The 15,625-nt window shown below is 44.6% G+C and overlaps 1 protein-coding gene across 1 annotated transcript in view; it reads right to left on the minus strand.

Moving 5' to 3' along the window:
• Positions 1-15,625, minus strand: part of LOC120038776 (signal-induced proliferation-associated 1-like protein 2) — a gene marked incomplete at its 5' end in the record, with an annotated part of 116,966 nt that overhangs the window by 73,465 nt on the left and 27,876 nt on the right. Inside the window, 2 exons of the mRNA XM_038984420.1 lie at positions 6,726-7,016; positions 10,101-10,375. Of these exons, the coding sequence (XP_038840348.1) occupies positions 6,726-7,016; positions 10,101-10,375 (566 nt within the window). The remainder of the gene's footprint in view (positions 1-6,725; positions 7,017-10,100; positions 10,376-15,625) is intronic.

Raw genomic sequence — 15,625 nt, forward strand, 5'->3', positions numbered from 1 at the left:
CTGACTCAGCCTTAGTGTGTCTGGACACCTTCATTATACTCCAAACACCAGAGGTTCCTCCAGCAGCCAATGTACTGACTCAGCCTTAGTGTGTCTGGACACCTTCATTATACTCCAAACACCAGAGGTTCCTCCAGCAGCCAATGTACTGACTCAGCCTTAGTGTGTCTGGACACCTTCATTATACTCCAAACACCAGAGGTTCCTCCAGCAGCCAATGTACTGACTCAGCCTTAGTGCGTCTGGACACCTTCATTATACTCCAAACACCAGAGGTTCCTCCAGCAGCCAATGTACTGACTCAGCCTTAGTGTGTCTGGACACCTTCATTATACTCCAACCACCAGAGGTTCCTCCAGCAGCCAATGCACTGACTCAGCCTTAGTGTGTCTGGACACCTTCATTATACTCCAAACACCAGAGGTTCCTCCAGCAGCCAATGTACTGACTCAGCCTTAGTGTGTCTGGACACCTTCATTATACTCCAAACACCAGAGGTTCCTCCAGCAGCCAATGTACTGACTCAGCCTTAGTGCGTCTGGACACCTTCATTTTACTCCAACCACCAGAGGTTCCTCCAGCAGCCAATGCACTGACTCAGCCTTAGTGTGTCTGGACACCTTCATTATACTCCAAACACCAGAGGTTCCTCCAGCAGCCAATGTACTGACTCAGCCTTAGTGTGTCTGGACACCTTCATTATACTCCAAACACCAGAGGTTCCTCCAGCAGCCAATGCACTGACTCAGCCTTAGTGTGTCTGGACACCTTCATTATACTCCAAACACCAGAGGTTCCTCCAGCAGCCAATGTACTGACTCAGCCTTAGTGTGTCTGGACACCTTCATTATACTCCAAACACCAGAGGTTCCTCCAGCAGCCAATGTACTGACTCAGCCTTAGTGCGTCTGGACACCTTCATTATACTCCAAACACCAGAGGTTCCTCCAGCAGCCAATGTACTGACTCAGCCTTAGTGTGTCTGGACACCATTATACTCCAAACACCAGAGGTTCCTCCAGCAGCCAATGTACTGACTCAGCCTTAGTGCGTCTGGACACCTTCATTATACTCCAAACACCAGAGGTTCCTCCAGCAGCCAATGTACTGACTCAGCCTTAGTGCGCCTGGACACCTTCATTATACTCCAAACCCTAAGAAGGCCTCTGTAAAACGGAGGTACTCCATCCCTAGAAATCTGGCTACTATCAACCAAAAATAAAGCCTTCTTTAAACCTAATCCCCCTACCTGCTGTAATACCAGACCTGCCACCCCTCTCCAAACCACATTTTCCGGTCCATAAAGCAACCTTTGAATAAACTGGAACCGGAAAACAGCAGCCCTACTAGAAAGATGTACAAGACCTTGTCCCCCCTCCTCTTCTGACAAATACAAAACACTTTGTGGAACCCAGTGATATTTATCCCAAAATAAATCTACAATAATCACCTGTATCTTGGCCAGAAGGCCAGACGGTGTCTCTAAACATGACAACCGATGCCACAGTGCAGAAGCAACCACATTGTTAACAGTAATAGTGTGGTCTCTGTATGACATACGAGATAGCAGCCAACGCCATCTCCCCTTCCTCCATTTCAACCACCCCATTCCATTGTTTCCCATTGTCCCCTCATCCCCTAGGTAGACTCCAAGATACTTGAAACCTCCCTTACACCATTTCAGCCCCCTTGGCAAAGCCATGATCCCTCCAGACCATTTCCCAATCTGTGAAGCACAACTTTTGTCCTAATTTACCTTTGCAGAGGATATTCCCCTAAACTGATCAACCGAAACTAAAGCTATCCACCTCCGCTTGATTTTTCACTAAAATAACTACATCATCAGCATAGACTGAGAGACGAATAGGAGGAATGTCCTCTGAAAGGAACACACCTTCAATGAAACTTCTAATGATATTTAGTGACGGCTCTATAGCGATGAGATATTACATTCCCGACAACGAACACCCCTGCCTAATACCTCTAATACCTCTACACACTTTAAAAAGAGCACTCGAGCCACTGTTAACTTTCAATACACTGAGTAGGGCCTCGATCTCCTGTGGTCTTAACCATCGTCAGGAATTCCACTATTTGAGACTCTAAGCCCTTCATTGATCTGGCGATATCTCTGGTGACGTTCATTGATCTGCTGATATCTCTGGTGACGTTCATTGTGCATTGATTAGAGAATGGTTGAATCTTGATTTTCCCACCACTGTTGAAGGGATACACAACTTTTGAGATCTCCACCTCTCCCAGAAAAAACTCAAACATTTCCTGAAATAATCCTCACTATTACATTTCTCAATGGTATTTGATAATGTCTCCAAAAACATACCCTCTCTGCCACTACTGGGGCAAATACAGTGGGGAGAACAAGTATTTGACACACTGCCGATTTTGCAGGTTTTCCTACTTACAAAGCATGTAGAGGTCTGTCATTTTTATCATAGGTACACTTCAACTGTGAGAGATGGAATCTAAAACAAAAATCCAGAAAATCAAATTGTGTGATTTTTAAGTAATTAATTTGCATTTTATTGCATGACATAAGTATTTGATACATCAGAAAAGCAGAACTTAATATTTGGTACAGAAACCTTTGTTTGCAATTACAGAGATCATACGTTTCCTGTAGTTCTTGACCAGGTTTGCACACACTGCAGCAGGGATTTTGGCCCACTCCTCCATACAGACCTTCCGTCTCTCTCAGTTGAAGTGTACCTATGATAGAAATTACAGACCTCTACATGCTTTGTAAGTAGGAAAACCTGCAAAATCAGGCAGTGTATCCAATACTTGTTCTCCCCACTGTACATTTATTAAACACACAGTGATGTTGTCATATCGCGCTCTAACTTTTAATAACCTCCCCTCAACCACCTCTTCAACCTCACATGACAAAGGCAAAAACCCTCTTGAGAACAGGATGGCCACACCCTCTTGAGAACAGGATGGCCACACCCTCTTGAGAACAGGATGGCCACACCCTCCACTTTTTGAGCTTTTGTGACTAAACACCACTCTCCCCCTCCCCCACTCATGTTGCCACATAATTTCATTTTCCATATTACTATGCGTTTCTTGTAGAAAACATATGTCCTTTCCCTTTATTAACTCGTACACTACGGCTCCTTTATAGAGTTACGACTGCGTCTGAACTCTTCCATTTCCATCAGAATTTATATCACTTGCCACTTTCTTGAGTCTAGAGATTTCTGGGCTTGTCAAACATCCCCCCGTCTTCCCTTTTTTCAAATTCTGAAATTGACGTACCTTCTCAATCCAATATTTCCCTTCCACCCCACTTCCCCAGAAGAAAACTCCATCTCTACTTCCTGTTTATCCTCAACTGATTTATCATCTCTACTTCCTGTTAATCCTCAACTGATTTATCATCTCTACTTCCTGTTAATCCTCAACTGATTTATCATCTCTACTTCCTGTTTATCCTCAACTGATTTATCATCTCTATTTCCTGTTTATCCTCAACTGATTTATCATCTCTACTTCCTGTTTATCCTCAACTGATTTATCATCTCTACTTCCTGTTAATCCTCAACTGATTTATCATCTCTACTTCCTGTTAATCCTCAACTGATTAATCATCTCTATTTCCTGTTTATCCTCAACTGATTTATCATCTCTACTTCCTGTTTATCCTCAACTGATTTATCATCTCTACTTCCTGTTTATCCTCAACTGATTTATCATCTCTACTTCCTGTTTATCCTCAACTGATTTATCATCTCTACTTCCTGTTTATCCTCAACTGATTTATCATCTCTACTACATGTTTATCCTCAACTGATTTATCATCTCTACTACATGTTTATCCTCAACTGATTTATCATCTCTACTTCCTGTTAATCCTCAACTGATTTATCATCTCTACTTCCTGTTTATCCTCAACTGATTTATCATCTCTACTTCCTGTTTATCCTCAACTGATTTATCATCTCTACTTCCTGTTAATCCTCAACTGATTTATCATCTCTATTTCCTGTTTATCCTCAACTGATTTATCATCTCTACTTCCTGTTTATCCTCAACTGATTTATCAATCTGTACAACCTGTTTATCCTCAACTGATTTATCATCTCTACTTCCTGTTTATCCTCAACTGATTTATCATCACTACTTCCTGTTAATCCTCAACTGATTTATCAATCTGTAAATCATGTTTATCCTCAACTGATTTATCATCTCTACTTCCTGTTTATCCTCAACTGATTTATCATATCTTCCTTCTGTTCCTCCCCCTCAGCGACCTCAATCGCAGTCTCACCTACTGTTCCTCTCCCTCAGCGACCTCAATCGCAGTCTCACCTACTGTTCCTCCCCCTCAGCGACCTCAATCGCAGTCTCACCTACTGTTCCTCCCCCTCAGCGACCTCAATCGCAGTCTCACCTACTGTTCCTCCCCCTCAGCGACCTCAATCGCAGTCTCACCTACTGTTCCTCCCCCTCAGCGACCTCAATCGCAGTCTCACCTACTGTTCCTCCCCCTCAGCGACCTCAATCGCAGTCTCACCTACTGTTCCTCCCCCTCAGCGACCTCAATCGCAGTCTCACCTACTCCCCCCCTCCTCTTTCCCTGCTCTACCACAACTTCCCCCGTAGCCACATTACTCTCCTTTTCTATTTCTCCCACCACATCTGCCCACCTTCTCCCTTCTCCTGAACCCTCAGCCTGTTCATCCCTTCTCCTGAACCCTCAGCCTGTTCATCCCTTCTCCTGAACCCTCAGCCTGTTCATCCCTTCTCCTGAACCCTCAGCCTGTTCATCCCTTCTCCTGAACCCTCAGCCTGTTCATCCCTTCTCCTGAACCCTCAGCCTGTTCATCTCTTCTCCTGAACCCTCAGCCTGTTCATCCCTTCTCCTGAACCCTCAGCCTGTTCATCCCTTCTCCTGAACCCTCAGCCTGTTCATCCCTTCTCCTGAACCCTCAGCCTGTTCATCCCTTCTCCTGAACCCTCAGCCTGTTCATCTCTTCTCCTGAACCCTCAGCCTGTTCATCTCTTCTCCTGAACCCTCAGCCTGTTCATCCCTTCTCCTGAACCCTCAGCCTGTTCATCCCTTCTCCTGAACCCTCAGCCTGTTCATCTCTTCTCCTGAACCCTCAGCCTGTTCATCCCTTCTCCTGAACCCTCAGCCTGTTCATCTCTTCTCCTGAACCCTCAGCCTGTTCATCCCTTCTCCTGAACCCTCAGCCTGTTCATCCCTTCTCCTGAACCCTCAGCCTGTTCATCCCTTCTCCTGAACCCTCAGCCTGTTCATCCCTTCTCCTGAACCCTCAGCCTGTTCATCCCTTCTCCTGAACCCTCAGCCTGTTCATCCCTTCTCCTGAACCCTCAGCCTGTTCATCCCTTCTCCTGAACCCTCAGCCTGTTCATCCCTTCTCCTGAACCCTTAGCTTGTTCATCCCTTCTCAGTGGTGTTTTAGCTGCACCAGAGCTAGAGCTGCTACCGGGCTCGTTCTCTGGACAATTATGCACCAAACGCCCCGCTCTTCCACACCCAAAGGATTTCATTGATTCAGTAGAAGCGTAGAACATAATCAAACGCATCAACCTTAAAACTGAACGCTAAATTCAATTCGTCAGTATCCTTCTTGAAAATCATGTGCTCTTGTCTCCTATGAGACACGACATGTTTCAGCAAAAGGAGATTTGCATCCCAAAATATTCTTCTCTAATGTAGAAACAAATTGTCCCTGAGGAGAGAACTCTCCCTCCAACACTTCACCTCTAAAAAATGGTACTTTAGAAAGTACAACTTTCTACTCCAGATTCATAGCAGGAAATACCAACGTCTGTGTCTCCTGTAACACCACTCTCAACTATCCATAAGACGGAATACCGACGTCTGTGTCTCCTGTAACACAACACCACTCTCAACTATCGTATTCACCTTTTCAATGGAATCTAACAATATTACTACAGCACTATTCATCCTTGAGGCTGATTTCATACCCAATGACAGTGCCCACTGCTGAGCTACGTTCTTCCACGGAACACCCTGCCTCAGCGGGAATCTTCACCCCATGCCGCTGAATACGTTTTTCAAACTCCAAACCTCCACGAGTGGCCATGACAACCAGCCCCTCCCACTGGTTGCGCCCTCGAGAGAGAACCAACCTCAACGATCCCACCACCCCTATACGTGATAGTGAGACAATATAACCTAAAAACAACTCAACTACTCCCTCCCTCTCTCTCCCTCTCTCCCTTTCTCTCCCTCCCTCTCTCCCTCTCTCATTCTCTCCCTCTCTCCCTATTTCTCTCTCTCTCCCTCCCTCTCTCTCTCTCCCTCTCTCCCTCCCTCTCTCCATATCTCTCCCTCTCTCTCTCCCTCTCTCTCTCTCTCTCCCTCTCTCTCTCTCTCTCTCGCTCTCTCTCTCTCTCTCCCTCTCTCTCTCACACTCCTGCTTCCGACTCACTCTCTGCATGCACTCCAATGAGAAGAGAGATAGAGAGAGAGATGGGGAGGAGAGAAGGATAGTGATTGAGATTGTGAGAGAGCGATTGTGTGTGTGAGATAGAGAGAGAGATAAATGGTGATCGTGAGAGTGAAATAGTGGGTGCGACAGAAAGCGAGAGAGAGACAGAGAAGGAAAGAGAGTTAAGCGAAACAGGGAGAGAGAGAGGGGCAGAGAGTGTGAGAACAAGAGAAACACATTGTAAGGTTTGTCCAGGTGCTCAGCTCAGTGGTTCCTTACCTGGATCCGTCTGGCAGCTTTCTATCGAAGGAGGTGGATCGTGGGATAGCAGTCTGTCCCTGCTGGAGGACCTGCTGTCCCATCCTGTCTCTGCCTGCCCGGTCGGGGTGTCTCTGGGTGGGGGAGTACCGGGCAGGGGGGTTGGTGTTGGGATTGGACGGCTGACCTGCTGACGTGGGCACCCTGTGCCAGGTGGTGTTTCGTCTAAATGGGGTCTTGTACTCACATGGCGTCCCCTCACTGTCCAACTTGTACTCTACCATGGGGATACGGTACAGCTCAGAACAGCCCCTAGAGAGAGAGAGAGAGACATAGAGATAGAGAGAGAGACATAGAGATAAAGATAGAGAGAGATAGAGACATAGAGACATAGAGATAAAGATAGAGAGAGATAGAGAGAGAGACATAGAGATAAAGATAGAGAGAGATAGAGACATAGAGATATAGAGATAAAGATAGAGAGAGATAGAGAGAGAGAGAGATAGAGACAGAGACATAGAGATAAAGATAGAGAGACATAGAGACAAAGATAGAGAGAGATAGAGAGAGAGACATAGAGATAAAGATAGAGCGAGATAGAGATAGAGCGAGATAGAGAGAGAGAGAGAGAGAGAGAGAGAGAGAGAGAGAGAGAGAGAGAGAGAGAGGGAGAGAGAGAGAGAGAGAGAGAGAGAGAGAGACAGAGACATAGAGATAAAGATAGAGAGAGATAGAGAGAGAGAGAGACAGAGATAAAGATAGAGAGAGATAGAGAGAGAGAGAGAGAGAGAGAGAGTGAGAGTGAGAGAGAGAGAGAGAGAGAGAGAGAGAGAGAGAGAGAGAGAGATACATATAGATAGAGAGAGTTAGAGATAGAGAGAGACAGAGAGATAGAGACAGAGAGAGAGAGAGAGAGAGAAAGCGAAGAAGAATATTAATTAAAGGTCAAACAGAAATTTGAGGGAGGGAGGGAGGGAGGTAGGGAGGGAGAGGGAGAGAGGGAGAGAGGGAGAGAGGGAGAGAGGGAGAGAGGGAGGGAGGGAGGGAGGGAGGGAGGGAGGGAGGGAGGGAGGGAGGGAGGGAGGGAGAAGCCCAGAGGTTAGAAAAGTAGTCAAAGGAAAAAACGACAACACAACAGCTGTTTCATGTCTGAATTATTTATATTTGGTGTCTCACTAGACAGAGATCATCATAAAGAGGTCAAGGGCATCTTCATCACTGGGAAAGGAGACATTTCCCCTCTGTTCTATTACAGCTAACTACTCTGGAGATCACTGGGAGAGGAGACATTTCCCCTCTGTTCTATTACAGCTAACTACTCTGGAGATCACTGGGAGAGGAGACATTTCCCCTCTGTTCTATTACAGCTAACTACTCTGGAGATCACTGGGTAGTGTGTATATAACTGGTAGTGTTTATATAACTGGTAGTGTGTATATAACTGGTAGTGTGTATATAACTTGTAGTGTTTATATAACTGGTAGTGTTTATATAACTGGTAGTGTGTATATAACTGGTAGTGTTTATATAACTGGTAGTGTGTATATAACTGGTAGTGTTTATATAACTGGTAGTGTGTATATAACTGGTAGTGTGTATATAACTAGTAGTGTTTATATAACTAGTAGTGTATATATAACTGGTAGTGTGTATATAACTGGTAGTGTGTATATAACTATAACACATCCTATATCCTATAACACAACACAGATGGATCTCTCCTTCTGTCTCCTACAACACAACACAGATGGACCTCTCCTTCTGCCTCCTATAACACAGATGGATCTCCCCTTCTGTCTCCTATAACACAGATGGACCTCTCCTTCTGTCTCCTATAACACAACACAGATGGATCTCCCCTTCTGTCTCCTACAACACAGATGGACCTCTCCTTCTGTCTCCTATAACACAACACAGATGGATCTCTCCTTCTGTCTCCTACAACACAGATGGATCTCCCCTTCTGTCTCCTATAACACAGATGGACCTCTCCTTCTGTCTCCTATAACGCAGATGGATCTCTCCTTCTGTCTCCTATAACACAACACAGATGGATCTCTCCTTCTGTCTCCTACAACACAGATGGATCTCCCCTTCTGTCTCCTACAACACAGATGGACCTCTCCTTCTGTCTCCTACAACACAGATGGATCTCTCCTTCTGTCTCCTACAACACAGATGGACCTCTCCTTCTGTCTCCTACAACACAGATGGACCTCTCCTTCTATCTCCTACAACACAGATGGATCTCTCCTTCTGTCTCCTACAACACAGATGGACCTCTCCTTCTGTCTCCTATAACACAACACAGATGGATCTCCCCTTCTGTCTCCTACAACACAGATGGACCTCTCCTTCTGTCTCCTATAACACAACACAGATGGATCTCTCCTTCTGTCTCCTACAACACAGATGGATCTCCCCTTCTGTCTCCTATAACACAGATGGACCTCTCCTTCTGTCTCCTATAACGCAGATGGATCTCTCCTTCTGTCTCCTATAACACATATGGATCTCTCCTTCTGTCTCCTATAACACAGCACAGATGGATCTCTCCTTCTGTCTCCTACAACACAGATGGACCTCTCCTTCTGTCTCCTATAACGCAGATGGATCTCTCCTTCTGTCTCCTATAACACATATGGATCTCTCCTTCTGTCTCCTATAACACAGATGGATCTCTCCTTCTGTCTCATACAACACAGATGGACCTCTCCTTCTGTCTCCTATAACACAGATGGACCTCTCCTTCTGTCTCCTATAACACAACACAGATGGATCTCTCCTTCTGTCTCCTACAACACAGATGGATCTCCCCTTCTGTCTCCTACAACACAGATGGACCTCTCCTTCTGTCTCCTACAACACAGATGGATCTCTCCTTCTGTCTCCTACAACACAGATGGACCTCTCCTTCTGTCTCCTACAACACAGATGGACCTCTCCTTATGTCTCCTACAACACAGATGGATCTCTCCTTCTGTCTCCTACAACACAGATGGACCTCTCCTTCTGTCTCCTACAACACAGATGGACCTCTCCTTCTGTCTCCTATAACACAGATGGATCTCTCCTTCTGTCTCCTATAACACAGATGGATCTCTCCTTCTGTCTCCTATAACACAGATGGATCTCTCCTTCTGTCTCCTACAACACAGATGGACCTCTCCTTCTGTCTCCTATAACACAACACAGATATATTATGCCATTGTGCTTTCTGTTGCAGCATGGACATGGACCCTCAGACTCAGACTGTTCTGCATTCAAGTTAAAAGAGAAGCACATTTAGTTTCCATTTGAGTCATTGGGGGAGGAGAGGGTAGAGTATAAGGGGTCAGCAGAGGTCAATGTTAAGGGTTAGTGATGTAAGGTTAGGGGTCAGGGGTTAAAGGTTACCTGCGTGGTGCTCCATCGTCATGAGGCTGGATGATGACCACCTTGACGGTGGTGGAGGTCCTCAGCAGGTCGATCATCTGTTCGTGGGTCAGCGTTGCTACGGCAACCTTACAGATCTCCACCAACCGGCTACCCTGGCGAAGCCCCGCCTTCCAAGCGAACCCGAAGGCCTCGACGTCGGCCACGATGCCCTCGAAGTTGACGTGGAAACCCAGCTGGCACAGAGCGTTCCGACGCAGTGTCATCTCCGATGTCTCACAACCACGCGTCACTATCTGGAGAGAAGAAGAGACAGAGTCACTCCCCTGACTGGTCCTGTTGCAGGACCATTGTTCATATCTGGATCAAAGGAAGAAGGAAGAGAACCACCTTGTAATTAATGGTAACAGTGGGTGAGAGAGAGAAAGACACTAACACACTGAATAAAGAGTTGAAACATAGAACATCTCTCTTCCTGGGGTGCTGTAGCATGTACACAAAACAACGCAGACACTTTTAACGACAATTTCTGATGGAAGTAAATAGCAGGTGCAACAGATATAGCTTCAGAGATGGAGAGAGAGGAGCACATTACAGAAGTTATAGATATAGAGATGGAGAGAGAGGAGCACATTACAGAGCTAACAGATATAGAGATGGAGAGAGAGGAGCACGTTACAGAGCTAACAGATATAGAGATGGAGAGAGAGGAGCACATTACAGAAGTTATAGATATAGAGATGGAGAGAGAGGAGCACATTACAGAGCTAACAGATATAGAGATGGAGAGAGAGGAGCACATTACAGAGCTAACAGATATAGAGATGGAGAGAGAGGAGCACATTACAGAGCTAACAGATATAGAGATGGAGAGAGAGGAGCACGTTACAGAGCTAACAGATATAGAGATGGAGAGAGAGGAGCACATTACAGAAGTTATAGATATAGAGATGGAGAGAGAGGAGCACATTACAGAGCTAACAGATATAGAGATGGAGAGAGAGGAGCACATTACAGAGCTAACAGATATAGAGATGGAGAGAGAGGAGCACATTACAGAAGTTATAGATATAGAGATGGAGAGAGAGGAGCACATTACAAAGCTAACAGACATAGAGATGGAGAGAGAGGAGCACATTACAAAGCTAACAGACAGAGATGGAGAGAGAGGAGCACATTACAGAGCTAACAGACATAGAGATGGAGAGAGAGGAGCACATTACAGAGCTAACAGACATAGAGATGGAGAGAGAGGAGCACATTACAGAGCTAACAGATATAGAGATGGAGAGAGAGGAGCACATTACAGAGCTAACAGATATAGAGATGGAGAGAGCGGAGCACATTACAGAAGTTATAGATATAGAGATGGAGAGAGAGGAGCACATTACAGAGCTAACAGACATAGAGATGGAGAGAGAGGAGCACATTACAGAGCTAACAGATAAAGAGATGGAGAGAGAGGAGCACATTACAGAAGTTATAGATATAGAGATGGAGAGAGAGGAGCACATTACAGAGCTAACAGACATAGAGATGGAGAGAGAGGAGCACATTACAGAGCTAACAGATATAGAGATGGAGAGAGAGGAGCACATTACAGAGCTAACAGATATAGAGATGGAGAGAGAGGAGCACGTTACAGAGCTAACAGATATAGAGATGGAGAAAGAGGAGCACATTACAGAGCTAACAGATATAGAGATGGAGAGAGAGGAGCACATTACAGAAGTTATAGATATAGAGATGGAGAGAGAGGAGCACATTACAGAGCTAACAGATATAGAGATGGAGAGAGAGGAGCACGTTACAGAGCTAACAGATATAGAGATGGAGAGAGAGGAGCACATTACAGAAGTTATAGATATAGAGATGGAGAGAGAGGAGCACATTACAGAAGTTATAGATATAGAGATGGAGAGAGAGGAGCACATTACAGAAGTTATAGATATAGAGATGGAGAGAGAGGAGCACATTACAGAAGTTATAGATATAGAGATGGAGAGAGAGGAGCACATTACAAAGCTAACAGACATAGAGATGGAGAGAGAGGAGCACATTACAGAGCTAACAGATATAGAGATGGAGAGAGAGGAGCACATTACAGAAGTTATAGATATAGAGATGGAGAGAGAGGAGCACATTACAGAAGTTATAGATATAGAGATGGAGAGAGAGGAGCACATTACAGAGCTAACAGATATAGAGATGGAGAGAGAGGAGCACGTTACAGAGCTAACAGATATAGAGATGGAGAGAGAGGAGCACATTACAGAAGTTATAGATATAGAGATGGAGAGAGAGGAGCACATTACAGAGCTAACAGATATAGAGATGGAGAGAGAGGAGCACATTACAGAGCTAACAGATATAGAGATGGAGAGAGAGGAGCACATTACAGAGCTAACAGATATAGAGATGGAGAGAGAGGAGCACGTTACAGAGCTAACAGATATAGAGATGGAGAGAGAGGAGCACATTACAGAAGTTATAGATATAGAGATGGAGAGAGAGGAGCACATTACAGAGCTAACAGATATAGAGATGGAGAGAGAGGAGCACATTACAGAGCTAACAGATATAGAGATGGAGAGAGAGGAGCACATTACAGAAGTTATAGATATAGAGATGGAGAGAGAGGAGCACATTACAAAGCTAACAGACATAGAGATGGAGAGAGAGGAGCACATTACAAAGCTAACAGACATAGAGATGGAGAGAGAGGAGCACATTACAGAGCTAACAGACATAGAGATGGAGAGAGAGGAGCACATTACAGAGCTAACAGACATAGAGATGGAGAGAGAGGAGCACATTACAGAGCTAACAGATATAGAGATGGAGAGAGAGGAGCACATTACAGAGCTAACAGATATAGAGATGGAGAGAGCGGAGCACATTACAGAAGTTATAGATATAGAGATGGAGAGAGAGGAGCACATTACAGAGCTAACAGACATAGAGATGGAGAGAGAGGAGCACATTACAGAGCTAACAGATAAAGAGATGGAGAGAGAGGAGCACATTACAGAAGTTATAGATATAGAGATGGAGAGAGAGGAGCACATTACAGAGCTAACAGACATAGAGATGGAGAGAGAGGAGCACATTACAGAGCTAACAGATATAGAGATGGAGAGAGAGGAGCACATTACAGAGCTAACAGATATAGAGATGGAGAGAGAGGAGCACATTACAGAAGTTATAGATATAGAGATGGAGAGAGAGGAGCACATTACAGAGCTAACAGATATAGAGATGGAGAGAGAGGAGCACGTTACAGAGCTAACAGATATAGAGATGGAGAAAGAGGAGCACATTACAGAGCTAACAGATATAGAGATGGAGAGAGAGGAGCACATTACAGAAGTTATAGATATAGAGATGGAGAGAGAGGAGCACATTACAGAGCTAACAGATATAGAGATGGAGAGAGAGGAGCACGTTACAGAGCTAACAGATATAGAGATGGAGAGAGAGGAGCACATTACAGAAGTTATAGATATAGAGATGGAGAGAGAGGAGCACATTACAGAAGTTATAGATATAGAGATGGAGAGAGAGGAGCACATTACAAAGCTAACAGACATAGAGATGGAGAGAGAGGAGCACATTACAGAGCTAACAGATATAGAGATGGAGAGAGAGGAGCACATTACAGAAGTTATAGATATAGAGATGGAGAGAGAGGAGCACATTACAGAAGTTATAGATATAGAGATGGAGAGAGAGGAGCACATTACAGAGCTAACAGATATAGAGATGGAGAGAGAGGAGCAAATTACAGAGCTAACAGATATAGAGATGGAGAGAGAGGAGCACATTACAGAGCTAACAGATATAGAGATGGAGAGAGAGGAGCACATTACAGAGCTAACAGATATAGAGATGGAGAGAGAGGAGCACATTACAGAAGTTATAGATATAGAGATGGAGAGAGAGGAGCACATTACATAGTTAACAGATATAGCCTCAGAGACACAAGTGGAGACCCGTCGTTGAGCCCCACCTGTTTAGTTATAAAAACAATTAAACATAATAATTATAATTTTATTGCCCATTTTGCACGTTACTTTGGCATTAATACGTGTCACATATCAGTTTGCAAACAATGTAAAAAAATAAATATCATTGAGTTAATAAAGCCGCGAATAAACATGGTCTCTTTTTTGTTTTCCTGAGTAAGGCTGCTCCAATATTCAGGTGTTTCAGCCTAGATCAGTGCTTTCTGTGGTGGTGGGGCAGCCAGAAGAAATTACAGAGCGTAGGGGTTGGTAATGTTCTCCAGTTGTGTTGTGATTGGTTCTGTCACTCATGGGGGACACTATGTCACTGCATAATCTACAGGGAGAGCAAGGCAGTTCAAGCCCCTTGGATGCTGCCATTGATTTACATTAGAAGTGCCCAACCAATAAGGCTCAAGGTCATTGACCACAGATAAAATGATGTCAAATCACGTTATATCTACAGCAGCTTTGATTGGACTCATGCTTTCAAAATCTTAGCTTGCAGTCATCATCATGAATCAAGTCGACAATCTACTGGCACATCCTTTCCAATACTTGTCATACCACAATCAGTGGTTTGGAAGGAATCAGTGGCTAACTGCAGGCGTTACAAAGCAATTACTAGCCTGCTATTCAGTGGAGAGAGTGTGTAGTCCAAGTCTGGGTCTAAGGGTCTCTTTTCCAAGCTTAAACGGATAAACATTCACATTCAACACCATAGGCCCAAAAGGTTGAATACATTGGCCATGTTGTCAATCCAGCAGGACTTCTGCCGCGTAGAAGACAACTGGAAACTGGGAAATCTCAGACTTCACTGAGTTCAAGACAACTGGGATCTCAGAAAAAAACGAGCTCCGACTGTGAAAATACATTTTGAACGGTCATCCAACTCGGAATTGCAAGTCGGGAACTCAGGCTTCTCTCTAGAGCTCTGACCTGAAGATCACTGACGTCATGATTCTACCTTGTTTTCTTCAGTTCCCAGTTGTCTTGAAAGCAGCATGAATCCAGAGAATGACAGACTTTATTTACCCAAAAAGGACCGCTGTGCCAGCTTCCTGTTCAAGTGAGCACAGTACAACAAGGTGAGTCCAAAAATGTCTTGTCTGCTGCTGCATAAATGAGGTGAAATGCCAGGGAGATACAGAGCCTTCAGAAAGTATTCAGACCCCTTGATGGTTCCATGAGTTGTTGAGTAATTGGAGATGGAACGGAGCTCCATGTGATCATGGCTCTGTATTAAACTGTGAAGGGAGATCCATGTGATCATGGCTCTGAATAAAACTGTGAAGGGAGTTCCATGTGATCATGGCTCTGAATAAAACTGTGAAGGGAGTTCCATGTGATCATGGCTCTGAATTAAACTGTGAAGGGAGTTCCATGTGATCATGGCTCTGAATAAAACTGTGAAGGGAGTTCCATGTGATCATGGCTCTGAATAAAACTGTGAAGGGAGTTCCATGTGATCATGGCTCTGTATAAAACTGTGAAGGGAGATCCATGTGATCATGGCTCTGAATTAAACTGTGAAGGGAGTTC

The sequence above is a fragment of the Salvelinus namaycush genome, unplaced genomic scaffold, assembly GCF_016432855.1.
Source record: "Salvelinus namaycush isolate Seneca unplaced genomic scaffold, SaNama_1.0 Scaffold239, whole genome shotgun sequence".
NCBI lineage: Eukaryota > Metazoa > Chordata > Actinopteri > Salmoniformes > Salmonidae > Salvelinus > Salvelinus namaycush.